The following is a 27,621-nucleotide window of genomic DNA, read 5'->3' as shown; positions in this document are numbered from 1 at the left end:
CAGGCTGGGCCATGGGACAATTGGAACCTGGCAGTGTGTCCAGTGGCATGGGGGATTGTGGGGGCTCCTACCATTGCATGCACCATGGGGGAGCTAAGGGGGGACATGTGTCCCCTGATCTGTGCATGGGGCGAGGGCAGGCTGGGCTCTGCTCTCTGTGCCTCACTGCTGCAGCTTTGAGAGTGACTTGAAGCCAGGTGCATCTTGCTGCTGGGTGGCTCACGGCTGGGCTATTGCCTGCCCAACAACAGGATGCACTTGGCCATTGCGCTGCTCTCAAAGCAAGCAGTGGCAGTGAAGTGCAGAGGGTCTCAATTGCAGGGGGTGGGGTGTTTCTGTGCCCACTTCCAGGAGCAGGTTGTCGGGGGGTGAGGACAGAGACACTCCTCTGCAGGCTGCATAGGTGCCACCCGGCTGACCGGGCATGTGGGAGAGTCTCGCATGCGGTGGCCACCGCTGCCACCACTGCCACCTACCACCCCATGCTGCCGCTGCTGCTGCCACCCACTGCCCTGTGCCACCACTGCCACTGCTGTGCCTCACTATCCCATGGTCAGTTGTGTGGAGCCACATGTGTAACCAGCTGTGGGAAAGTGGCGTGGGGCTGTAGTGGTAGTGGCGGCTGCTGCATGCATCCTCCCCCTGCCCCCATCTGTATTGTGGTAGGCGGCACCTATGTGGCCCGCAAAGGGGTACTGCTGACCTCGCCCCCCACCTCCTGGCTCTGCTCTTGGGAGCAGGCACAGAAACGCACTCTCCCCCACCATTCAGACCCTCTGTTTCGAGAGCAGCAGTGCCCATCCCCTTTCCCCAGGTAAGAGGCAAAGTGTAGGAACGTGGTGGGGGAGATGCTGCTGCTGCACCCAAGGTGCACTCCATCCTTGCCCGCTGCACATACGTCCATGACCTTTCTAAGTACCCCTAGGGGTATGCGAACCCCCAGTTGACAACCCCTGTACCAGAAAATACTGGAACATATGTGCAGCAGGGAGTCTGACAGAACACGGATTAGAACCCATTTTACTATCCACTGTATTAATAATATTGTAACGATTAATATAGTATCAATGCTATATTAATATAATATATTACTATTATAATATTAATATATAATTAATTGTTATTAATATTGGAAAGCAGTATCTATCTTTCCTGGAAATATTTAGCTTAGCAAGTAGAACAAATGTTTGATTGTTAAGCGAAATAATGCTTTAATTTGCCTAATAACCAGTGGTATAACTAGGGTGGGGGCAACAAGAGCAACCATCTTGTGCACCAACAGGAGTGGGAAGGGGAAAAAAGGGGTTTTTGCTGCAGCTGTGTGATTGTGATTGCTGCCTCTGTTTATGGTAGCTGCCTTGGTAGGCCAGTTATATTCCTATGCTGCACCCGATAGCTGTCACTGCGGTAGCAAGCTGCCAAATATTTCTGTGTTTACAGATCCGTCCTGACCTCTTCAGCTTGTAACCACTAGCAAGTATTTTAGAAGAAAAGGATCACATGTAAAAAAAAAATGGTATTTTTAATGAAAAGCTAACAAAGTAAGAACAGGTGGCACTTTTCTAAGCTCAAATTGCACCTGCAACTCATCCTTGAAGTATAATTCATAAAATTCTTCCCTCACATCCTCAGCGATCTAGAGTTGTTGACTGAAATAGCGGTCATTCCAGGGAAGTGATCTGTCAACATGTAATGTCTGTAATATGTAGATTATGAATAATTTAAATAAGTGTAATTATTTATTAAATTCCTAGAGATGGTGCATATGTGGACATCTCTTAAAAGAGCTGATGTTATAAACTGAGGTAAATAAGATGTTATGAAGTATTTTGCTAGTGATGAAACAAACTCTAATAAAATGTGGAGAGGAGAAGGAAGTACACAATAGGTGACTGGGAAGATATTGAATATTTGGAACAAAGAAAGAGGAGAAGGAAGGGAAGTTGTAATATTAACTGCTTCTCCCATACTAATTATATACTGATTAAAATCAGAATAATGGACCAGGTAAATTGCAGACATAGTTTCACTCAAAGTCAATGGAATGACTCCAGAGATGAATATGACCTAATAAGAAACAATACAAATATTTTCTGAGAAAATAGCCTATAGACATTTCTGAAACCCTCTTGAGTAGCAGGCTGTATTTTTTATAAAGCCCATCTGTCTCTACAGAATATCAAAAATGCATGATCATAAAAAGCAGTGTTCCTGAGGGGAAAATCTCTCTATGCTAACCTTGTAAGTCACTTTACAAAACATTTTAAGTCCTAAGTTTGCATTTGATTTTCATTCAGGAACTTTTGTGGTTTTTGCAAAGTTTTCTTATTCTATTAGAATAAGATATGAGGTTCAGTTTGTTCAGGTGGCAAGTCCAGACTATGAATAAACCAGCGTTATCATATGAAAGAGAATTAAACAGGCAGATCCAAGTGGGGATATATTAAGCTAAATTTAAGCTCCAGTTGTTGAATTTAGCCTATACTAGATGTCTGGTTTGCCTCAGGATAAATTCAGCTTTCCAGCTAATCGAATGAGGAAAACTGCCTCAGGTATGATAAAATTTACAAGAGAGCTCAGTCGAACAGTTCTTGTTATAAATACTAGCTTAAAGGCATTCTTTTGGTCTTTGGGATGAGGACTGTATTTGCATTTAATTATTATATGGAAAACTTTTATGAACTTTGTTAAAATATTAGATCAGCTGATTATATTATTACTGTGGTCTACAGATAAGAGCAGAACTGCAGTGCATGCTACTTTTGTATTACTCTGTCAATTTTGTTTGGCTACACAACACTTTTTGGATTTGAAGAAACTGAGTCCTCACAAGAGCAGGAGATTCTACAACTAATTTTCTTTGAAAGGAGAAAATACTGTTTAGGCAGAGATGCTTTAGTTAATCTCAGAGATCCAATGCAGTGTCATGGTTTTCTGACAACATAATAGACACTTATGTAGAATTTTAAGAATGGCTTTTTGTGTTAAATTGGGAAACAAGCTAGTATCATGAGCCACTAATTATGTTCTTTTTTCAATATCATAATATGCGATTAAAGCTAAGTGCAGACATTTGGGGAGGCTAGTTCTCATTAAAAATAGCCACCTGATCTAAAGTAAGTCAGGATGGGTGGGGCTAGTGGAGGGCTGGGGGAGGGGAGGTGGGGGGAAGGCAGCATCTGCAGGGGGATCGGGGGTCAGGCAGGATACACAGGAGGGTTGGGGGGTGGGGCAGCCAGCATCCACAGGAGCAATTGTGGGGGTCGGGGGCAGGCATCCCCCACCAATACTTAGTGGTTCAGCTTTCAGCAGCAGTGAATGCTGATAAATCCAGGCCCTGGAGTGGCTTGCAAGATGGGTGAGCTGGCTGGTGCGTGGGAGTGGTGGCAAGGGGCCAGGGGGCTAAAAATTGCCTGGTGTTGGCAGGGAGGGGGCAGGTCTGAAAAATTCAGCCCTAAGGGCTAGGGCTGGTGGCTGGGCTTTCCCAGGTCTGGGGCTGCCCAGGTAATTGTACAGAAGTTCCGTGCACCAGTCTAACCTAGAATGATTACATCTGAGTGTACATTGATCCTGGTCTTAGATGGGGTTTGGCCATTTTTAGATTGGTCTGTATGCATGGAACTTCTATACATTTATGAGTTTAGATCGGGGTGGGCAAAATGCGACCTGTGGGCCAGATGTGGTCCATCAGGTCATTCTATCCAGCCCGTGGGGCCCCTAAAAATTTTTGAAAATTAATATTTATCTGCCCCTGGCTGCCTGTCATGCAGCCCTCAATGGCTTGCCAAAACTCAGTAAGCGGCCCTTCACCCAAAATAATTGCTCACCCCTGGTTTAGATTGATTTCTGGTCACTAAGAATGGGTCTAAGTCTAAGGTCTGCTCCAGGAGCAAACTAAGTTAGATTGGGTGACCATTTTTAATCTAATCTAACCTCTCCCAGCCCCCCAAATGTCTGTACTTAGGTTAACCTTCAGAGTGTTTGCACTGAGGTAAAGCTGAGCAGAACTGTGTCTTCTTTTCCACTAAGTTATTCCAGTGGAAGTGGATTCTGTTCTAGATGATACAAAAGAGATGGAAGTAAGCGAGTGTTAGGGATTGAAGTGGAAATTGCTAGAGTAAAATGAAGATTTCCTTGCCTACTTGCAATGAAATTGTGAAATGCAGCAATTAAAAAATATAGAGAGAACATTTTACTTCTAATAATTTTCACCTGTAGTTACTAGTAACATGTATTCTTGTCATCTGGAACTCTATGCCTGTTTAGTTTTAAGTGCTAACCATAGCAACTGCAGGAAAATATTCAGTAAGATGTAGTAACATACAGCCTGTGTTCTTAATGAAACACAGTTATACAGAGTTTGTACTCTGAAGCTTTGCACATTCTGTAGTGATGTGTGGAGAAAAGCATGCTTTCCATTTATCAAATTACATTAACCAACTACCTTCCTTTTAAAGTAGGTATTCATTTAACATTTTGACTCTTTCTGTAAGAGTTGCTGATCCTGATCCACCAAAACATTTAAGTACATGGTTAACTTTAAATATGTGAACATGTATTGAGTGCTTTACTATACCTGCACCAGAATGCTCAGCCTCTTATAGGATTCAGTTTTCCTGAAGCATTGTAAGAGAATACCCTCATTATATGAAAAGTACAGTGTAGATGCTCATGTTCATAACTGACTTTCTCAGGCTTCCTTCTATGAAACTGAAAATCAGTGGAAATTTTGCCATCAATTTCAAAGGGGAGAACATTAAGCTCTAAAATTTACACATGGAAAGATTACAAAACGGGGGGGTGAAGTGAAGTAAAACAATACAAGGGCAAGTTATTCTGGATAAAACAAGATGTCAGACTCATTTCCTAATGAGGTCATTAAAACCGTGTTCTTATCAATACTTTTTTGACATCATTTAAATTAATAATTCATCCACATGCTTAAGGATATGTATTTTGTACATGAAGGACAGTAAATCCATAGTGTGATTTTTGTCTTATGCACTCCAAAGCATATGACCAAAGAAGGAATCTGTCACTTATGATAGGAGCCACTGTAGCTCTTCCCTTTGGGTTTATTATAGGACTACAGTGAGATGCATTAAGAACAGAAAGAGAACCTTACTCATTTCCATGCTTTCAGTGCTAACAGTAGGGAAATGTAATTCATAATATTTATGTTACTGTATATAACAATTACTGAAATGAGAATAAAGATTTGAATAATGGCTATAGTTCTATAACTTACTGTGGTATTGTATCATATAACTATTATAGCAATAACATTAGACTGTTTTAAAATCTCGTATTAATGAGACATTTAAACTTTACTAATATTAAATATGAGAAACAGTTTTTATTTTTAGCATTTATATTATGCACAGGAAAACTTTATTAAGTACACAACATGGCTCTAAGACTGGTAATAAAATATGGGGCCTTCAGCTCAAAACATTGGTCCAAATCCATCTAAATTAGTCGTTTGATGGTGGCTCCTGTGAAATGAGTTGGTGGGCTTCCTTCCATTCCACTGGCAATGCATGTCACAGAATCTGTCATCATGAGTGGGCGTAAGACTCTGTTTCTGTATAGACTGCTTTTGGTGCCCTTGGTATAGGAGCCAGAGCATGAATAGGTACTGAGACACAGAACTGTTCTTTCACCTCTAGAGGTAATCCCCTAGGTCCCAACTGACCACTGATATTTCCTATTTTGTGGATAAAGAGACATCTTCACTGTCTTATCCAATCAACCTGATATTTTTCAGATGCTCTAAAAATAGTTAAACCTAGTAATTTACTGCTGTCATCTTTCATATCATATTTCTCTTTACATAACCTATTGGACTGAAAAATGTAAACAGCATTATTCTACCAAGGCTTCTTGTCTGATCTTGAATGGAGATGTGCTCTGGCAAATTTCTGCTGGGGTTTTCACAATAGCAGAGGCACTTTGCAGGTGCAACCACGTGCATACACATTTAACAATATCTAACAGTTGTAAACACACATCAGGATTTATACTCAGGATTTACAGTTTAAATAGATGAGACAGACAAGCTGGAAAAGGAAAGTGGAAAACTGCGGCATAGTGATATTAAGTGACTTGCCCAAGATAACACAGGAAGTCTATGACAGCCAGGAGTTAAGAAACCAGACCTTGTGATGCAAGAGCCTTACATAAAATACAGTCCCTGCTTTCTAAATATTGTATTTAACCTACATTTCTGTTTTACACAGACAGCTTGATGGATGGATCTGGTGTACAGAGCCATTTTATCCAGCCAGTGGAGCTGAAAGACATTCTATGGCATTTTAGGGTCAGGGCACTTTGGCGGCATTTCTGCATCAGGGTCTTTTGTGTTTTTTTGGTGGCTGGTGGACTTCCCACGTGGAAGCCAGTTGGTGGGGAGAAATGGCAGTGGCAGACTAGAGGGAAAGTGGGCACGGGGAGGAGCAGGAAATGTGGCTGCGCTGGTGGTGATGGCAGGGGCCAGGTTAGAAGCAGCCATGCTCAGAGCTAAGCTCTGTGAAAGTGGCCCCTGCCAAAATATTGCTGACTCATGGTTTGGACCGTTCAAATAGAGTAGCAGAACAGCACATTTAAAAAGTTTTCATTCACATAATTCATCACGGATGGGAGAACTGAATTTTTGTTCACCCCTTAAGTCAGACTGGAACCTTTGCTCGGCTGTAGATAAGTTGTGCCCATAAATGGTCAGATTCTGCAAGTTACTGAGTTCCCTCAATTCTTGATAAAATCAGTGTGAATTAACATTGCTAAACACTTGAGAATCTGGTCCTTCATCTACTGTACCATCTTCTTTTTGAATGCTTCAACTTTTACTGCTGTTTCTACTTTCCTGTATTTTGAAATGAATCTTTGGTAGGTTCTGGTGAGCTCCATTAGTGCAAATGCACTGCTTGGTACAGGCATGGGCAAAATGCAGCCCGTGTTAAAATGGCCACCCAATCTGAGTTTGCTTAGGTATGGACCTGCATTAGTTAGATGGATCTAAATGTGAATTTTTAAAAAGTTCAGGATGGTTAGACTGGTCTAACGATGGCTGACCCAATCTAAATTAACCCTAACTTGGATGTGCACTAAGGGCACAAACAGAAATGCAAGTGCATCTCCCTGCTGTAACTGAGAATCTTTGCAGGAAGCATTCTGAGTTACAATGATCCCCCACACCAAACAGAAGTTCACAGTTGGTTCTAGGGGGAGGGGAATCTAATGGTGGCTGTGAGCTTGCACCCAGTTTCACCCAGCAACAGCCCCTGCTCTCTCCCAGTCTGTCCCTGTTTCAGAATGGGAGGGGAAAAGGGAGCAGAGGGAGCTTGTTTTACGGATTCCCCAGCCAGCATGGGAGGGTTGAGTGGGTGAATTAGAGCCTCTCCCAATACACCTGCACCACCCTCCAGTGGGGGCTGAAATCCACCCAGACTGAACTCCCTCTGTTCCCTCCCCCCCCACCCCCCATTCTGAAAACACAGACAAGCTGGACGGCACCGAGGACAGAAGTTACAGAAGATGCTATGTTTTGAAATGACTTCATCTGAACCCTCATACAATGAGGGTTCAGCTTTTCACCCAATCAGTCGTTTCTTAAGCAGTCTGCAGCCAATCTGCGCTTGTGTTTGGTCATGGCTATAGACCACTTTCTGTGGCCAGATCAGGTGAAAATAATTACTTCTGTCTGCACCCTCAATTTGGATTGGGCTGACCATTTTTTAGACTGACCTAACAGTCACAAAGTTCTGTACAATTCTCAGTGCAGCCCCACAGCTGGGAAAGCCCAGTCGTCAGCTCCAGTCCTCGGGCTGAGCTTTTCCTACTCCTACCCCTGCACTGGGCTATCTTTAGGTGCCCCGGCACCCGAAACCTGCCATCCTACAAGTCTCTCCCTGTGCTGCTTTTACCAGTACTCACCACTAAGTAAACTGGGGTGGTGGGATGGTAAGGTGGGTTGGGGGGGTTGGTTTGTTGTGGGGGGGGGGTTGTTGAGGATACCACCTGCCCCCAATCTTTCTTGTGGACCCCTCCTGTCCCCCAATCCTCTCCCACAGACCACACTTTGACCCCCCAAACCTCCCTGCTAGCCTGCCTCTCCCCCATCCTGATTTACTTTAGATTGGATTACCATTTTTATCTCAATCTAACCTCCCATAAGCTCCCCAAATGTCTGTATTCAACCTTCATGGGACATAATTCATAGGGGAAGCATATGCACAATCATACTTCTGTTACAAAAGCTAAAATAAACTTCACACTTTCAAGTTCAAAGGGATTCAAGGTAGCAAACAGCAGATTCCCCAGTTATACACTGTCATAATTTAGAAATGTCTGAGCACCTGCTAACATTTCTGTTACATACTTGAGCTAGAAATTGGTAGTGAATTGCTGTTGAATTCTAAAGGCTCTCCTCATATTCCAGGCTATCAACTCATATATTTTCTTGTGTTTCTTTGCATTCTTGATTTACATTCACTGCTTAGAAATTAATATGTTCTCAAAAGCAAATAACTGTATTTAAGCTTAAAGTCATACTACTTTTTTCCCAGCATGTGCTTCAAAAGGCAACTCATCCTTTTGCATATTCCTAGTAGTATAATTATATCTCAAAGTCTTTGGTAATGTTATACTAAACTTTTTTGCTAGTTGCTGTTTATCTGGGTGGTTACTGCACAGTGGACCTTTCTGGTTATGAACTAGAGCATTGCACATTAATGTAACTGTTACTGGTTCTGTCCAGCTGAAGCTAATGGCATTATTGCAGAAGGTAGCACACAGTGTTTTCATCTGGCTACTCATTTCTTAGATCAACTTTTGGGGTTAGAAAAATACAGACCCCAAAGCAGAAAAGACAAATTAATCTTGGCATCTGCCCTGCAGAAGAATCACCAGCTGGAGTAAATTGACATAGGATTCAGATGTGTCAAAATTCCTAGATATTTGATGTTTCAAATTCAGACATCCTTCATTTAGACTGAAACAACAGACATTTATTGTGTACCTTACTCTTGGTGACTATTTAACAGCAAGGTGCTCTCACAGCATGGTACTCTTTACTTTATGTGCACAGTAATGAAAGTTCACTATTGATTTTTCTGTAGCTGCTTGTAACTATTATAGTTGATACATCAATAGAAAAGGAAAGCACAATGTTTCATAGGAGGCAGAAAATCAGAGAATACATGATGCTGTGACAGTAAATCATGGCATAATCTCAGGAATTGATAGATGGTTACTGCTAACTTGAAACCCATGGCTTTCTCTGAAAAGACTAGCCCATAATCGCCCAATATGTTCTAACAGACTGACTGCCCGTAATAGTGCTAAAGGACACAACACGATGTTTCATCTTCAAAGTAATGGTTTCCACAAGCCTGGTTGTTTTGTTGTACCAGAATCTGTTTCACCTCATTGCAGCGAGAAAGAGAGAATGGTTTGAATGAGTAGGATTAGGATTTGAAGTTTTGTCAAAGATTATTTCCAGGAAAGAGCACAGGCAGGTAAGTAATAAACAGATCAAATGAAAAGAAGATGTGCTGTTAATTGTTCACCTGCAGAAGTTTGCAGCTAGCAGTTGAGGAAACACCAAGGAACTGGTTATAGTTGAAGCCCAAATCTCGGAGCTGTTTTGTTAGAAAAGGCAAATACCCAGGAAACAGGTTTACCATGCTCATTTCCAGTTCTGCAATGTTCTGAATGGGTGCCTGAAATCATGTGAATAGCTGGTAGTTCTCTTAAGTGTCAGAATGTTTTCAGGGCACAAAACATGTCTAAATGTTACACTACTCCTAATAAGGTTGTCACCTGGAATGTCCTCAGTTGTTTTGTTCCCTTTTTACCCTTTGCCTCAGCTCTGCTTGTTTTACTTGTGGTTTTATTAACCATGAGGGTTCAGCTCCCTATTAACTTTTTGAATGCTAGCCTCCTTAGGAAAAATGGGACAGTATAGAGGGGAGTGGGGGAAACAAAACAGGCAACATACAGGACTATATGGAGTTTTGGATTGTTTATACCTCTCCTATGGCTGTTACAGTAGCCATTTACCAGCAGGAATACCTTGCACCGGCATTCTTATTTAAAGAGTTTGGGGTATAATTCTTGTCCTTTTCAAACCTCCAAAAGATGACAGGCAGTTTTCCCTTCCAAAACTGGCAGTCTTCCAGAAGAAATGGACATACAGAAAGGGAATAGATGACTTCAGAATTACCACCTGCCTGTCTTGGCTCGCTGCTGAACCTGGACAGGAACGGCCCTTTGAGAGAAAGTCTAACTGCAGTCATTTATTCTGTTTTGGGCCATGGGGTTTTTGGAGAGGAATTATCAGGAGGAAACTTGACAGTCCTGCCCCAAGCAAGTCCTAGAGCTCCCAGTAAAAATTTCATTGGGTGAATGGTAGGGGACTGTTGCGGTGTCACTTCCCCCCTCCTTACCTATTCATGCTATACTGGGGGAGTATACTAGGATCTGGGTTTCCAAGTGGCCCCAAAACCAGCTTTATTCAGATGATGATGCTAAAATTAGCATAATTCTTGAATATTTATATAAACAATTTAAGAATTTGATCCTGTCTAGTGGGATTGGATGACAAGCAAATTCTGTACAAGCCAGGCTTTGGCAAACTGTACAAGCTAATCTGAGGGTTTACCAAGCTGGAACATACTGCTTACACTCTGCCCCTCACAGTACAATTGTGTAAGCCCTGTGCAAACACAGCGAAAGATATGGGCCTTTACCCTGCAAGTCCATATCAATAAAACTTCTAGCCTAAAGTTTGTCTGTTTCCACTCATTGTCTTTCTCTGTTTATGTATTTATTTCCTTTCCATCTTCTATTTTTCTTTTATCTCTTTTCCATGTATTCTCTTTCTTTTCTGTTTCACCTACGTCTTTTCCAGCTTCTTTCCTTCATCCCTCCTTTTCTTCTCTCTATGTTCCCTTGACCCCTTCCCCCCCCCCAACACCACTGATGTCCCTACTTTTCATCTGCTACATTTTCATCATTCCTTCTCTGTTTTTCCTTTCCCTGAAATTCCTGTTTTTGGTCTCCTTCACTTCTCTTGCTTCCCTTTTCCTTTCCTTCTACTTATATTCATCCCTAATCCTCCCACTCTTAATTTTCCCTCTCTCTCAGATCTGTTAGTTACCTTCCTTCTTTCTTCACTAGAATGCTATATACCATATTTACTCAAGTATAGGATGAGTCCTAAACATAAGATGCCCCCCTCCCCAATAATTATGGAAAATATATACATTTGTTATAAAGTTCTAGGTATAAAATTGAAGTATGGGAGGTTTGTCTTGAATCCCTGTACCCCACACTGCTACAGCAGGGAATGCACTGGCTGGGGAGGAGGGGTGGGAGGGGAAGTGGCCCCCTTGCCCTCTGCCCCACCCACTTCTTCCTCCTGCAGCCTTTCTGCCCCCCCCCCACCTATATCCCTCATCCCCAGCTCCCCACAGCCTCTGCCCCTCCCCTGGCTCCTGCCTGTCTCTGCCTCTCCTCCCCTATTCCTCCAGCCTCTGCCCCTTCTCCCCTGTCATTACTGTCAGACACTGCTCAGACTGCTCCAGCCCAGAACATAGCCTGTGGAAGCCCAGCCCTTGCCTAGCCATCAGCAATGTTTGCACTGATGACTGCAACACAGTAGTATTGGCGTTGTTGATTGGCCAGACAGGGGAAAGAGTTTCCATATGCTCTGCACCTGACAAGTCGGGAGGGAAGGTGGGGGGGGGAGGGGCAGGAGGCTGCTGTGGGTCTGACTTTGGCCCCTGCCTGGACTCCTCCCTCTGCTTCATGTGCAATTATAAGATGAGTGGCTTTCCCCCCATGCTGATTGGGAGAAAATTCTCATCCCGTATTTCAGTAAATAGAGTAAGCTGCTGCTAATTGTACATTCTACCCTGTGCACAGTTCATTTCCTTTCTTTCTTGAACCTTTTTCAGGTCTCTTCCTTCACTCCTTTCAGGTCACCTATTTCAGGTCTCCTTTAACGTCTTCTGCTCAGTCTCTCTGTTACAACATGAGATGTTAGCATTCACATTGATCATCAGTGGGGTGCAAGAAGATGGTGCTTAAAAATGGCTTATATCACTAAAATGCAACTCTACATTGGTTTTTAGCACTTCCTCAGCTCAGTGAGACAAGGGACATCTGAAGGGGATTTTTGACATTCTCTGCAGCGTGGATAATGGTCAAGTTTATATTACTTTGCACATAAGAAGCCCCAGTTACTAGGTGTTGGATCACCTTGGCAGCCATGGCTCTGATTCCAGCATGGTCCAGGCTTTACTTATGGTAGATTATTCCACATTTCATATGAGATTATGCAGATTATCTCATAGATATTTGCAGAATTTAGTGTATCCACCTATGATTGATCACAAATTAGTATTTGTAAATAAACCAGCAGCCAGAGCATCTCCCAGGAAGACTGAGCCTCTGTGTCTGCTGGCGCATGCTCCTGTGGTGTGCGCCACACCACTTTTTTTTGCTACCAGGATTTCCTGGTAGCAAATTTTTCCCCCATGCTGCAAATTTGCAGTGTGTGGCATGTTTTAATGTGCAGGTGTGTGGTTTGTGGTGCTGCAAAGAGGTTTGCAGTGCCACAAACTGCATGTGCCTGCATGGTTGGATCTGGCCTTGTAGTTTTTAGCCTAGGTGTTGTCAAGCACCTTTCCAAGACTGGAAATGTCTAAATATTAAGTTGACTGGCATTCTAAAAAGGCAAGAGAGAGATAATAATGGGAAAGAGATTATATTTTATTTGCAGAAGATACTGATTGGCTTGTGAAATCTCCATCATCTGGACATAAAGGAAGTAATATAAAATACAAATATTGCTGGATACCCATGTTTCTAGTTACTTACAAAATTATATCTAAATGTGTGACCTAATTTTATTTTAAACATCTAATCCTTTTGTTATTTGAAAATCTTTTAAAATACACATATGAAGAATTGGCTAAGGAAATGGCATGTTTATTGTTTCATCAAAAACTTTTTGCCCTCAAGGTTTTCAGCTGCCAAAGCAAATGGTATACATGAAGCTCTACTAACAGTCCAGGGCTAAGATCACATCTGATGTAATTCCACTGAATGCAGAGGACTTCTATTAGAAATGAATTCATTGTACCTCATCAAATAAAATCAACACAAATGCATACTGACTTATTTAAAATCTCTACATGATTTTGATTTAGTTTATTTGTTAGAACACAAGAAACCATAAAACAGGAGGCAATCTTCAGAATTCTTTTGAGGACTTTTTTATTTGTGACTCTAAAATGCAGGGCTGGGGTGAATTACAAACGACTGAAAAACAAAAGAGACAGTATGCCTCCTAATCATTTATCATAATTTATTAATCTCTTCCTTTCACAAATATTGTTCCACTAAAATATTAATAATATAGTTTTGTAAGAGATATTAATAAGAAACAGATTTGGACTCATTCAGTAAAAGCAAGTAAGAGACAGTTGTTCTTCTTTTCTATTTCTTTTCAGTTGATTATATTGTGTTTGGAAACTAGCATCGAAGACTGGATTAAAAAAACCTGTCAGCTTGTCAAATAAGTATTTTTCAGGAAGGAAAAAGTAATTTATTACAATTCTCACTCCATACATCATCATTTAGCATCCACAACAACTTCTGGAATCAGGACTCATTTTCAATTATTTGGCTTTTTTTGCTAGTTATGATAGATGATGTAAAAGGAAGATGACTTGATTTTTTCCTTAAAATGGATTTATAAAACTCAAGTGTAGCAAAAGAGAAAGATTTTTTTATACAGAAATCCACATGTGTAGGATGCCAAAGCTCAGGTATAAACAATGATCTTTTAAAGGGTGCATTTTCAGAGGAGAATGCCCTGTTTTATGTTCTGATTCAAAGTGGAAGGGGACCCCATCAAAAATGCATGTAGCTAATTGCCAAAGGAAAACACCTTCAACCCCAACCTGAATTAAAAACTTTTAATCTGATATTTTTATATTTTTAACTGTGGCTATTCGTTATTTTAAATGATGCTATTAGTTTTATTCATTTATTTATGGTAACATATTCAATTATATAGTGGCTTTCATCCAAGCATCTCACTGTTGCTCAAGAAAGTGGGAATTGTTATTTTAGAGATATGGTAACTGAGGACTAATGTGAGACATATCTGAAGTCATGGGGCAATGATAAAGTCAGGAACAGAAATAAACCCTTGTTTTAACAGACTGGAGAATAATGCTTCCTTCAAAAGACAAACTACCTCATAACATTGAGTTAATCCTAAATGTGTTTTGGTCCAGTGTAAACTGGATGAGAGAGAGAGAGACAAAGTATAAGCAAAAGTAATGAGTAAAACATCTATTCCTAAATCAGCAACACAGAAGGGTAGTTAAGCAGCTTGAGATGGAAACAAACACCTGATTGCCCTGAAGACTCCTAAGTGCTTTAAACAGTCTCCCTGTCTCCACTTTTTAAGTGTCAGGCAGTCACTTATGGTGTGTAGCCTGATGTAGTGCAATAGTAAGTAGCTACACAAGACATTGAAAATGTACACCCATATGCAAACGTACTGTAGAAAAGCAAAAATTAAAACTGTGCTAGGCCTGTTCAGCAAATATCTGGAACATTGTGGAATTTGAGGATGCATGATTATGTTAAATCACATAATACAACCTGTCTACAAAGTGTTGTAAACTATTGCCATTCAGTCTGCAATCTTACAGACACGCAGTCCCACTGATTTCAGTAGGATTACATGCAGTAATAAGTACCTACAAGTACCAAAGGCTTTCATTATACCACATTTCAATTACCGCAGTTATCTTTTTCTCTGTTTTTGACAAATGATGTTTTTGCCACATTGATATCTATTTAGAATGCTGCTCCAAAGAAAATTTTTCTTTGCTTTCAACTTTCCCAGTTGCTTTGACTGTGCAGTGGGTTAGCTCTTCTCTCCCGCATCGAGCATAGACTGTTTGTCTTCTCTTCCAAGGCTCTTCACTGCCTATATCTACTAGCTTATCAGTTTTCATTCAATATCTAGAGGCCATCTCCTTCCTTTGCTTGCCCCATGATACCAGCCTGCATAGCTCACATGCTAAATTTTCAAACAAGCACCTTTGTGCTTTCTCCCATGCTAATCCTCATTCTTGGGAGAAGTTCCCTGTAAGCATCTGCAAGACCTCTTCATTGCTCTTCAAATCCCTTGTTAAAACTCTCCTTTGCAACAACGACTACAGAAAAACAGTCAGGCTGCTTGTGTGCAGAGAGTGTTGCCAAATGTCTTGGCCAGTTTTGTTTCTTTTGTACTCCTTGCCCTGTATCCATCTGCTGTCTCTTGTCTTATATTTATACTGAATTCTTGGGGTAGGGACCATTTTTTTTTTGTTCTGTGTTAATGCACCACCTAACATACTGGGTTCCTTGTCTGACCAGGGCTTCTACTTGACACATGAATTGCAATTGCAATTAGTAATTGTAATTAGCTAATCACTATAAAAGCCACTCTATTCTGAGCAACTAGCTTGATATGGTAAATGGTGTCTCCTTACTAGTGCAAGTCACTCTCACTTTACATTCCCTGATTTTTATTACCACCCTATCTGCAGAATTGTTCATTTCTAAAGTCACCTATGCTAAGTACTGACAGTTGAGAAGAAAATGCTATCAATGCTGCAAGAGTCAAACAAGATAAATATTTAAGCAGAAACAATTATTTGGAAAAATATTCTTAAATAAATGGAGTTATTTTTTATCTATTTCAGTCAGCTGTAATCTAATAATAAACCATATACCATATTCACTCCTTTCCTTGTTATAAATATATATAAATATATATTGATTAAGTTTAAACTCTGAACTTCAGAATGAGTTATATCTGGTCATTGCTAAACTGCTTTGTTCACTAGGAAAAAAAACCCAACACCTATTATACTGCATTTAATTAAGACAAGCATCAGCTTTATGTACCATTATTTGCTTCTGCCAAGTCTCTATGGTATAAATATTGAACAGTCACATCTCCTGAATGCTAATCAATCTTTTCTGAATTCCAAATGATTACATAAATTTTAGGAAATGTTTTTCTGCCAGAATTATCCTCAGATGCATACATTAGTTATATATTAGGATCAAGATATGTGCATCCATTTGACAAGTATACAGAAGGTTATTTTTCTAAATTAGAATATCATATGTGGAAAGTTAGAAGCTGTGGCTGAATGCTAATAACACTGAGAACCCCAGGATATTCCTCTTGCTTATCTGAGTTCACTAGGTACAATTTTACTAATGCACTTGGGTAACAATATGTGATGAATTTATTACAAAGACTAAATCCTCAGTATATTAGACCAGTTATAAAGAGGCATTTACAAACTGTCAAAGATAAAACAATTAATGAACAGGGACCATGTTGCTCATTCTATTTAAAATTACTTTACAATCTAAGAACTTTCTGTTGCTTTCAGTAAGAAAGAAGCACATTTGCAGCTATGAATTTTGCCTTTTGATGTATGTGTACAAGTGATTCTTATTGAACTTCATTAGAGACTGGCATTGGTTTTGAAGGGCAGAGTTTATCCCACAGTACAATTAATTTTAACCACGTAGCATCTGATTTTGGACAAATGTTCCTGTGTAAATGCAAAGTACTGATATTATCACTGGTGAACCTCTAAGCTCTCTAACATAAAAAGCTATTGTTCCCATTTTACAGAAGACAATCTAGATGCAGAGACAGTATATGTAACTTGCATGCATCTACTGAAAATGTAACTTCTGGAAGTAAGTCTTTTTGCCCTAAGCTTCTTTGTACTATTTTAAGTTCCCATTTTTAAAGCTTTTTTTAGGGGATTGTCCTTTTAACAGATGAAGTAGCAGTTTCTACCAGGAAGTGCAAATGGTTTTATGTAATACATGCAGAATAATCTCTGAGAAGGCTGCAATAAGGATCTGCTTGTTGGCAGCTATTAGGTACAGATTAGTTTCTGTCTAATTCCATGATTTTGTTTTCTGTTCCCTCCTCAAACACCCTTTTCCTGAATGAGTCATATGACTCGATTACTACTTGTTTCATTCTCCCAATGGCCAAGCCCATGTATCCTTAGGCCTTGTTACCCTACTACAGACCAGTTCACATTTTTCCTTTACAAACTACTTGTAAGTATACTACTTCCAACTGATGCTCTTAAACTGTGTTTCCCCCTTCAGCCCAGAAGGGCTAATTAACTATATAATGTCAAACAACCCTTAATAACAGTAATACAAGTGACTGTATATGAACCATACTGCTTAGCACAGTTCACTGGTGCATTCTCTGCTATCTTTTGTCAATTTGTCTTTAGAGCACAGGTCCTTTCTTTTCATTAAGATCTCCTAGCAGTTGATGCTACATAAATAAATAATAGTTATGATTAATAAAAATAGTTTCCCAGCTCCCAACACCATAGATACCTAAGCTTTTGAAACTAAAGAAAAAGTGTTATTACACCTGGTGTTTCCAAAAAATGTTGGAGCACAATAATGGTATCTTGCACACTCCATCTGGACTCTAATACTACAGAGAATCCACAGACAGACATAAGAGATAGCTAACATACTTCCCTCTAGCAGAAACAAGGTACATCTCTTATGGACAATGTAACATCCAGGCTGGGTGAGTCACAGTCATCTCTCCATGTAACACTGTGTCCTGTTTGAAAACTAAGGCTTTCTTTGCTTTGCTTAAGTAAGACCCCATTGTTTGCCATACATAATGATTAAACGTTTACCATTTCTACAACTCCCTGTTGTCTCATGTTAAGTGAGATGTGAGATCAATAGTTGCTCTGCAATTATTTGCCCATTGATAAAGCCTTCATTTCTTAAATGAAGTACATTTATCTGTGTCCTGACAGTGATAAGAGAACAGTACCAGTCAGTTGCTGCCTATTCTCGCATTAAGCTCCACAGACAGACAAGTGGCTGGACATGGGGCAAATGATGTCTAACTTTCTTCCTATTGGCATTTTACTTTACAAACTGGTCTGATGGAAGCTTTGACAAATCATCTTTGCTGAGTTCTAATAATGAAAGCTAACAGGACAAATGGGAAGTTTTGGTACAGGGAAAACCATAGCTAGATTTTAGCTTCAATGATGGGACTGTAAAAATCCTGGACATAAAAAAATAAAGAGTTGTATTGCACCTGAAAACTGGAGATAATAGAAACCCAGTGAGAATCTTACTTACCCATTAAAAAGACCATCTTAAATTAGTCATTTAGCTAATACAAACTGAAAAATTAATTGGAACACTTCTTTTGCAGGAAGACAAGTTAAAGGATAAAATCTTGGTCCTACTGACATCAGTGGTAAAACCCCTTACTTCAATAGGCCCAAGAATAGGGGAGTGATTTTTACCTATTTCTGTTTTAGCAATAAACACCAAGATAGCCATGTTGTTTTATCCATGAGCAGAGAGGCAATTAGCCATGTTAGACTGAAGTAAGGAAGAAAGCAGTGCAGAGATACGCTTCTAGACTAACTAAATCAGAGATGCATAAGCTTTCATGAGCCCAAGCTCTCTCTCTCACATAAGTTGCTGAATGGCTTCAACAGCCTTTCATTTGCTTTACCAATAGGATTCCCAAGGATGGAGGACAGCTGGTGGAACCATGTAACAAGTAATGATTATTTAAGAAATTCATCATGTGAGATTCAGGTACTGGCAGTCCTTATTTCAGTTAGTGGTAAGTTGCTTAAACTCAACAGAGGCTGCCTGAAATGTTTTTAGTGAACTGCAGATGATCTTTGTTAACAATCTGATAGCAAGAAAGAATTAAGTCCTAGGCTCACTTAGATACTCTCTGGGAGGATAGAGATCATCTTTTTGAGAGCCACAAACCTTCTGCCTCTGAAATAACTGGATCCGAGTTAGCTGTTCTTATCTAAAGAACAGGGCAATGTCTTTATCACAGCATGTGTGTGAAGTCTTGCTTTGCTAGGCTTCAAGAATAAAACTTGGAAATAGATTGATTGAGGTGAAGATCCAAGACAATTTTTGAAGGACCTTGGGGTGAGGCTTAAAGAATGACTTTGCCCTCATGAAATACAGTGTATAGGGGTGGCTGTAAGGGTTTGGATTTCTCTCATTCTCTTAGCTGAAATAATACCCATTAGAAAAATAAGTTTTAATTGACAGGTGCTAAGGAAGGAAGGAAGATCCAGGGAACTACAGGCCAATCAGTTTGACCTCAATCCCTGGAAAGATCTTGGAAAAAGTGATCAAAGAATCCATCAATAACAGGCAACAGAAGGCAACATTCTGAGAGATAGGCACCATGGCTTTGTTGAGGGTAGGTCTTGCCTGACTAACCTAATTTCCTTCTATGGCCAGGTGATGCATCAAGGGACAAGGGAGAAGAGGTTGTTATATATTTGGATTTCAAAAAGCCTTTGACTTGGTCTCCCGTGATGTCCTGATGGTAAAATTGGGGAACTGTGGCCTTAACAACCTTGTGGTCCAATGGCTGGGGAACTGGCTCCCTGGTCAGGCCCAGAGAGTGATAGTCACTGGAACCAAGTCAACATGGTGCATGGTGACCAGTAGTGTCCCTCAGGGTTCAGTACTCAGACCAGTACTCTTCAATATATTCATTAATGATCTGGATTTGGGTATCAGAATCAAACTGGCTAAGTTCACAGATGATACCAAATTATGGGGAAGTGCAGTCATGCTAGAGGATAGGCTGGCCATTCAGGCTGACATGGACTGGCTCGCATGGTGGGCAGATCAACATTTGATGACATTCAACACAGAGAAATGCAAGGTGCTCCAACTTGGGAGAAAAAACCCACATCATACTTATAGGCTCACTAGCACCACAACTGAAAGAGACTTGGGGGTCATGACTGACAACAAGATGAACATGAGCCACCAATGCAATGCTGCAGCTGGCAAAGCAAATAAAGCTCTGGCTTGCATCTACTGATGCATCTCAAACAAGACCCAAGAAGTCATCCTCCCACTCTACTCAGCTTTGGTGAGGCCACAGCTAGAGCACTGCATCCAGTTCTGGGCTCCATGCTTTAGAAAAGATGTGGAGAAGCTTGAAAGAGTCCAGAGGAGAGCCATGTGCATGATCAGAGGTCAAGAGAACAGGTCTTATGAGGAGAGGCTGAGAGGCATTGGACTCCTCAGCCTGGAGAAAAGAAGGCTCGGGGGGACTTGGTGGCAGTCTACAGGTATCTAAGGGGTGTGCACTAGGACCTGGGAGGGCAAGGGGTTGGACCCAAAGATTTAGCAAGGTCCCTTCCAGCCCTAATGTTTATATGCAACCTATGAAATCTATGGGAAAAACACAGCAGGTTGCCATAGATTCAAAGCTGGGTCTCTTCTTAATTTACTGAGGATGAAGTTGTGGTATCACAAGAAGGCTCCCTCACAGATGGAAAGGCATAAGTGAGGCCCTCTAAAAGTCTTGACTTTTTGGAATGGGATATTGAACTGGAGGATAATTAGTGGAGAAAACTGCTAAAGGTATCCTGACAGAGCTGATGGAGAGTTGGAGGTTATCTTGCAGATCAAGAAGGTGGACGGCTACAATGGTGCGGTGATAGCTCGAAGATAGGTTGTCTCTTTACAGAATGGAGAAGATGTACCCCTTGTCTCATCAGTTGAAACAATGAATGGCAATGGTGTTTTTCTCATCACTTGAATAATATTCATGAAGGGTACCTTTGGGAGAAGCTGAGGGTTAAGTCTGCGATATAGATGGCTGCTTCTATGTGGCCTGTAATTGTGAGGCATGTCCTTACTGGTGTTCTGGGTTATGTCTAGAGCTCTAATGTGGTTTAAAATCTTTGTTAAGGTCATTTGTTAACCTGACATCTAAAACTGCCCTTAATGCTGTGGTCTGGATGAATATCAGGGTAGATTTCTTATTACTGATGTTTAGCCCCAAGGATGAAATTGAGGGATAATTGATAATAGTCAGTGACCTATTTTGGGGAGATCTCCCAAATCATACAATTGTCCAGATGAGAGAGAGCCTGAATTCTTTGGAACTATGGCTAAAACTTTAGAAGCTATTTGGACAGGAAGGCCTAATGAGTTTCTGTTGGTAGTGAGACTCTTACCATGAACCTCAAGTATGGTAAGGGGTAGAACAGATACAGATCTTAAAGGTCAAGAGTCACAAAACCAGCCTATAAGACCTAGGGAAGATACTAAGGAAACTAGGCTGACTATGCATAATTTGAAATGACAAATAAACACAAAGGAATCAGTGCTCACCCTGGTGAAAGCAGAGACACTGTTAGCTTAAAGATCATATCTTTGGGGCCCTCCAGTAGAGAAGACTTAAAGGTAGCTAACAAACCACGATGTCTATCAGTAATGTTAGGCTATGACCAGTTCCTTGTGGCCAGATGGTGAATGCTAAAGGTTTAACTATTGAAAAGTAAACTAAGCACAATGCCAGCTTGGAACTGGAAGCTATGTAGTCCATGTGGGTTGAAAATAACTTGTCAGTGCTGGTCTGCCCTTTGGTGCCAAGGTATTTGGTGATCTGCCTTGGTGTCAAGGCATTTACAGAGCACCCTGGGCTCATGGCCTCATCACCTATCCTTAGTTACACTACTGCTGTAATAGGACACTTCTGTGATTCTTGGTGGATGAGGCCTGAGGAGAAATGTTGCATTTCACTTGGGATCGATAAAGGCAACCTGTCCCTGGATCTTCTGTTATAGCAACATCTTTTCTCCTTTCTTATCACTTACTGGGTGCATCTACACATGCAATTAATGCCCCACAATAAACTCCAGAGCTGTTTTGAGCTAGGGGAAACTGCCCTGGGTACAGGGTCTAGACATGTGCCCGGGACAGCAGCAATTGGAGCTGGAGTGGAGCAGGTCCACTGCTGGCTGAGCTGACCAAGAACAAGTTATGCCCATGGACAGTGTCTACATGTATGTTTCAGCACAGTAAATTATTCTCCTGTAAAACAGAACTGTACCCAACATACTATTTTGTGTTGGAGTTAATTAATTGACTGCACCCTAATACTGGCGCATGTGTAGATGGTGAGGAATGGGGTCTGTACCGGGAGGAGGAAGAGGAGTGGAAAGTTTAGCCATAGCTAGCAGACTTGTTTCAGGCTTCTCTGAGGTGGAGGTGAAGGGACTAGGATACATAAGTATTTCCAAAAGGGACAACTTAGGTTCTGCCTCCATGTTCTTAAGATTCTTTTTAAAGAAACAGTAACCTAAAGAGCAACTTTCTTACATGCCTCTCGCCCAGGAAAAGAAGGTATTGTTTAGGTCTTCTTTGTATATAATGGAGTCAAATGGCAGGACATTCTTGAAGTCTAGCGGTGTTAATTTTGTTGTCATGATGATGTACTGTACATCATGAATTACACCTTATAGAGGGGAATACAAGTTATCTAATTGTAAATATGGCACTTTCTGGATTCATTTTTTCATAGCCACAAGAAAAAAAAAGTTAATTCCTACTACTGAATGCTGGAAAAACTATATCTATATCAGGCAAGGGTCACATATACTTCAGTGGTCTGTCTTATATCTGTGGACTGTCAGAAGGAACAGAGTGGCAAATGAGACTCTCTCCACTCCTTATGCTTTGTCTACACTGGGCATGTCTACATGTTCATATTAATGTGCAGCAATGAACTCTGGCACATACTGTGACAGAGTTTATTACTCCTGGGTACTGCATTTACATGTGTGCCTGGGACTGCAGAACATTGAGCTGTGTCAGAACGGCCCTGGCTGGCAGAGGGTCTGGGGGGAGGTGGGGGAAAGGGAGAGCCTGCCAGCCTGGGGCTGCTCCGGCTTGGCTCAATGTACTGTAGAGGGGCTGGCTGGAGCACAAGGTGCTCTAGTGAGGGGCTGGCTGGCAAGCAGCCCCTGTGCTGAAGTACCCTCATGCCCCAGCCAGCTGGGTTAGTGTCTACATGTGAGTTGCTACACATGAAAAAAATTCTGCAGCAGGATAGTACTTGTATTTACAGTACTAACCTGCTGCATGCAGTGTTTATTAGTTTTCTGTGGCCTAATAGAACCTCACGTATAGATGCTGAGATGTTTACTGTGGAGTTAATTAGGCAACTCTGCAGTAAACATCAAGCATATATGTGCCCACTGGCTACAAGGGAATATAAGTACAACGTCGCCACAACAGACATTGATATTCAAAAACATCTGAACTTGCACATATGGGTACATATGTACCTATGGTGGAATCTGTGTAGACAGCTTTGGGAAATAGACCTAAGGGTCAATGTAAAACACCCCAACCTAAGCTTTTACATACTTTTATTTATCTTTAGAATTAGTTCAAAGCATTTTGCTGTTACAAGTCTTTTGGTGTGCTTTACTAATTGATAACTAATAATTTACTATTTGAATTTCAGTCTAGACTGCACACACCAAATTTGATTTAACTTTCATTTGAAATAGAATTGCATATACTCTAGGGTCTTATGATATTTTTAGTAATGTTTATTATATATTTTATCATGTGATTCTATTCATTTACTTTGCTAATCATGTATGGAGTGCCTATGTTCTGAATTCTGTTTTACCGACAAAAATGAGCTATAGGCTTTGTACTGAAGTGAGTTGCAATCTTATGAAAAGAAGACACTATTCATTAGAAATGGATGACATATCTTAAGGATACAGAAATACTCATAATTGTGGAGTTATAAAAAATACAAAATTAACTATGAGGATTATTAACTATGAGCTACCATTGAAAGGCTTTCTGAAAGAAATTTATTTTCAGTGGGGATTTAAATGAATATAATGAGAGCATGAAGATCTAATTGGTTTGATTAATATTAACGCCATTCACATGCTTAGAATTGGAGAAAGAAAAATGTATTTTGGGAGTCCTTTCTATTATAGTAAAACACATATGTGCTTATTATAGAAAGGCCATTCAAAAGAGGTCATCTGTCATTTAGTTACCAAAATAAGTAACTAAAACCTTCTTTTTAAAAACTTCTTTTGAAGATCTGGCTAACAGTCTGCTCATGCTAAAATAAATGACAACTCTTCCACTTACTTCAGCAGGACGAGGGTTTGGTTCATAATGTCATTAGAATTTAAGCAGCACCGACTGATTAAACATTTCATAAGTGATGATACATACCTGATATCACTTATTGCATCAGAGAAGCCCATACATGGAATTAATTTTCCTTAAAATAAATATTTCTATTTTACTATTGTTTTCCCACTCCATTAAAAGACTACAGTCCTCTTTTTTTATTTTTCCCCTTCCTTAAGACCTGGCTGTATCTGCCTATGCTGAATGAGTTGCAAAACTTGTAAAGGCGCTGATAAAAAAAAATGCTCACTGAAAACCAGATTATTTTAAAGATACTAAAATGCCTAGAGATGAAGTTAACCACTTGGTGGTATTATCATAAGCACCTAACTCCCATTGATTTAATTATGGATTCGGCACTTGGGTGGCTTTTAGCAATACCACTAGGTACCTACCTGCAATTTAAGCACTCCTGTACCTTTAGAAATCTGACCCTTAAACACAAACTTTAAGTGTGCCACTAATCTCATTACTGCCAGCAGGACTATTCATAGATTGGAAATTAAACCTATAGTTAAGCTTTTAGGGCATCTATGCTTATAACTTCAGTTGTCTCCCAATTCCCTTTAGAATATCAACCTTAGTTGCACATGTAGGAATGTAACTTTCTATGAAAATTATTAATATTTTTCTATTTTATTCTCTGTAGGCTAACATGTAACCTAAAATCATACAATATGTAATAGCACTTTTAAACATGACTATAAGCTAGGGTTGAATTTGGCCTTGTGAGTTAATCAGCTTCAGCAGTACTATACCAGTCTATGGTACAACATTTTTGTGCACTGATTTACAACTTCTTTAATTTCAGTGGAATTGGTCCTAGTTTACACTAATGTAAACAAGAGGAGGAGCTGGATTCTTCGAGGTGTCAGATGCTGCTCAGTGGTGTTGTGAATCCTCAGCTCATTTTGAAGCCAGGCTCAGTAGCTTGCACAGAGATGACCTGAGTAGAGTGCAGGGCCTGGGGCAAAGCAGCCTGTGTGAGGCCTCCCTCCCCATCCCCTGGCACACTTACGCCAGGGACTGAAAGCCCCAGCACACTGGATGCAGTGGGAGCAGTGGTGGCCAGAACTTGCTGCTGGAACAGGGAACCTACTGGGTGGGTGGGCCAAATGTCAAATGCAGCAGCTGTGTCCACTTTGCCCAGCTCTGTGGGGCCCCCCAAAGTGTAGGGCCCTGGGTGGTTACCCCGATTCTCCCCCCACAGGGATGACTATGACCTTGAATAATCAGGGCAACAGTAAGCATATAAAAAGAATAATTCCTAAACGTACTTGAAGAGATGATTGAAGTGATGACATGAGAAGACTTCTTAAACATGAGCATTTGCCAAATATAATTCAGTTATTCAACTAATTTAGAATACTACTGAATGAGGTGAATCTCTCTAAATACTGTCTCAGCAAAAAGCAATGTCATCTTAGACATCTTTGACACTGTGTAATAACTTCAAAACATACTGTACTGGAGTTAAAGAAATGGATTGCTTGATGTCTGCCAAGCTAATTCATAAGATAATTGTTAATTCTGCCAAGAAAGGTCTTCTTTTCCTTCTCTGAACTTGATTAGTGGGAAGAAACCATTTCCCAAATATGAATGATATGTTGTGGTTAGCAAATAAATTGCACATCATCCATTCTTGCAATTTAAAATGTACACACCTTTCCTACAGTTACTGCTGTTGTCTTGTTTGTATTTAGAAAAAAAATCTAGTTATCTTACTTATCTACACATTCTGCATGCCATAAACCACTGAAAATACTCTTTAAGGTGCTTATATTTAAAACACTTTGATTTTCAATAAGTATTGTGTGTTAACTTCAAGAAGCATATGAAGTGTTAAAAGTTATTGTGAAAGTAAGGATAAAAGTCTACTATTTGCGCTGAAGACCAATCATTCATTCTTGAAATTGATTTATAATTTTAATATAATTATTCACTGGTAGAATTTTATGTTGGTAGAATATTCTTTATTTACATAAGCTTTTGTAACTGAAAATCAAAGAAAAGTGTGTTAGTAAATTTCATCATTGCTGGTATTTGTTCCTTTGTTATATTTGTCTCAGGTCTGCATTGGCTACACAAAGAAAATGCCCTTTGAAATAAATGGGAGTTTTGACTATGGAGGGATTGCTGGATTTGGCCTTATTTATATTTTTAAAGTCTCCTCCTTCAGCTCTCTGCCAATAATAAATTTTCTACGTAAAAGTTTATTTAAGTCAGCATTATGAAGTCAACAAAATGCAAACCTAAAATAGAAGTCAGGCAGAAAAAATAGTTCTAGTGAAGTCAATAAGAATCCATCTCGCTAATCCCTTTTTTATTCCAGGCAATGGTAATTTTTCTTGACTGATTCATTGAGAGCACTGATTTAACTAATTTGTCTTGAATAGGTATCTTTCCTATTCTAAGTCCTTTCTACTTGTACAAAACAGTTTTTAAAGGCCATTTCCTAGATAGATCTTTCATAAAACTACAGTCATTCATTTGCACTGTAATAGTGCATTTCACTGTGCTTTTTAAAACTATTAGTTACATTGTTGATTTATATGTTGCAAAAGTGACAGGATATGCTAACAAGACTGTTTATACTTGCTATCTACACTCATCTAAAACATGCCTATTTCACCATCCTTTTCTTTTGTAACCATTTCCTGAAATTTAGTAGAGGAATAAACCTTTGCCCCTAGATTTCTGTAAGAAATAAAAAAGCACATATAGAAAACATAATGCTCTATTAGATTTTATGGGTTTCAGGAGTCATGTCTATAGAAACCTATTTTCATCTTGCATACAGTCTATAGCATTTCCTAAAGGTGATAATTCTATAATAATCCCCGGATAACTGCCAACCGTATACATCTATTTCAGAGTCTTATTTTGTTTTTCATTGGAAAAAATCACAAAGCCTAAGATTTTCAACATATGTAAAAACAATTAAAATATCAAAATTAAATGATGCATAAATAAAGGGATTTACCTACCTAAACTAAAGAGCACCAAGAACTTGAGACACACAAACTCTCGTAGATCAAACTGAAGGGAACGAAGCTTTGCTACTAGTTCCTGTGCATGGCTCATAAGGTTGTTGAGGGTGGCTCCTGCTTGAGATGCTATTACAGAATAATCCACCTGTAAAAAGAGTATCACATTTCTCTCTGTTTATCATATTCACATTTGCGTCCACGTAGAAATTTTCAAGTCATCTTATGCAACTGAGAGATCCCATGAAGAAAACATTTCCTATTAAATGTAACTGTGGAACCAAATCAGGAAGATTTTATTTAGAAGCATAAATTTTAGCACATCATTGTACCTTCACAGTTTTTTTCTTCTAAAGCATGTAACTTATGGCATGTAACATCATCTTTGAATACTGTGTTCTTTAAATTAAAATTATCGGACAAAATATTTTATTCAGCTCCTTCTTACTGAGCTAATCTCACCCATCTGTTTGCTGTATCTGTCTTTTGTTTCTCCCTCTCATTTCAA

The 27,621-nt window shown here is 40.0% G+C and overlaps 1 protein-coding gene across 2 annotated transcripts in view; it reads right to left on the bottom strand.

Moving 5' to 3' along the window:
• Positions 1 to 27,621, bottom strand: part of NR5A2 (nuclear receptor subfamily 5 group A member 2) — a 126,855-nt gene that overhangs the window by 13,614 nt on the left and 85,620 nt on the right. For both annotated transcript variants that reach the window (XM_090049100.1, XM_090049101.1), the window contains exon 7: positions 27,114 to 27,261. In XM_090049100.1, the coding sequence (XP_089905226.1) occupies positions 27,114 to 27,261 (148 nt within the window). The remainder of the gene's footprint in view (positions 1 to 27,113; positions 27,262 to 27,621) is intronic.

Source organism: Crocodylus siamensis, chromosome 5, assembly GCF_052110815.1.
Source record: "Crocodylus siamensis isolate JL-2025a chromosome 5, ASM5211081v1, whole genome shotgun sequence".
In the NCBI taxonomy this organism is placed as follows: Eukaryota; Metazoa; Chordata; order Crocodylia; family Crocodylidae; genus Crocodylus; species Crocodylus siamensis.
Note: the sequence above shows the minus strand (reverse complement) of the source record. Positions and strands in the feature narration are given on the sequence as shown.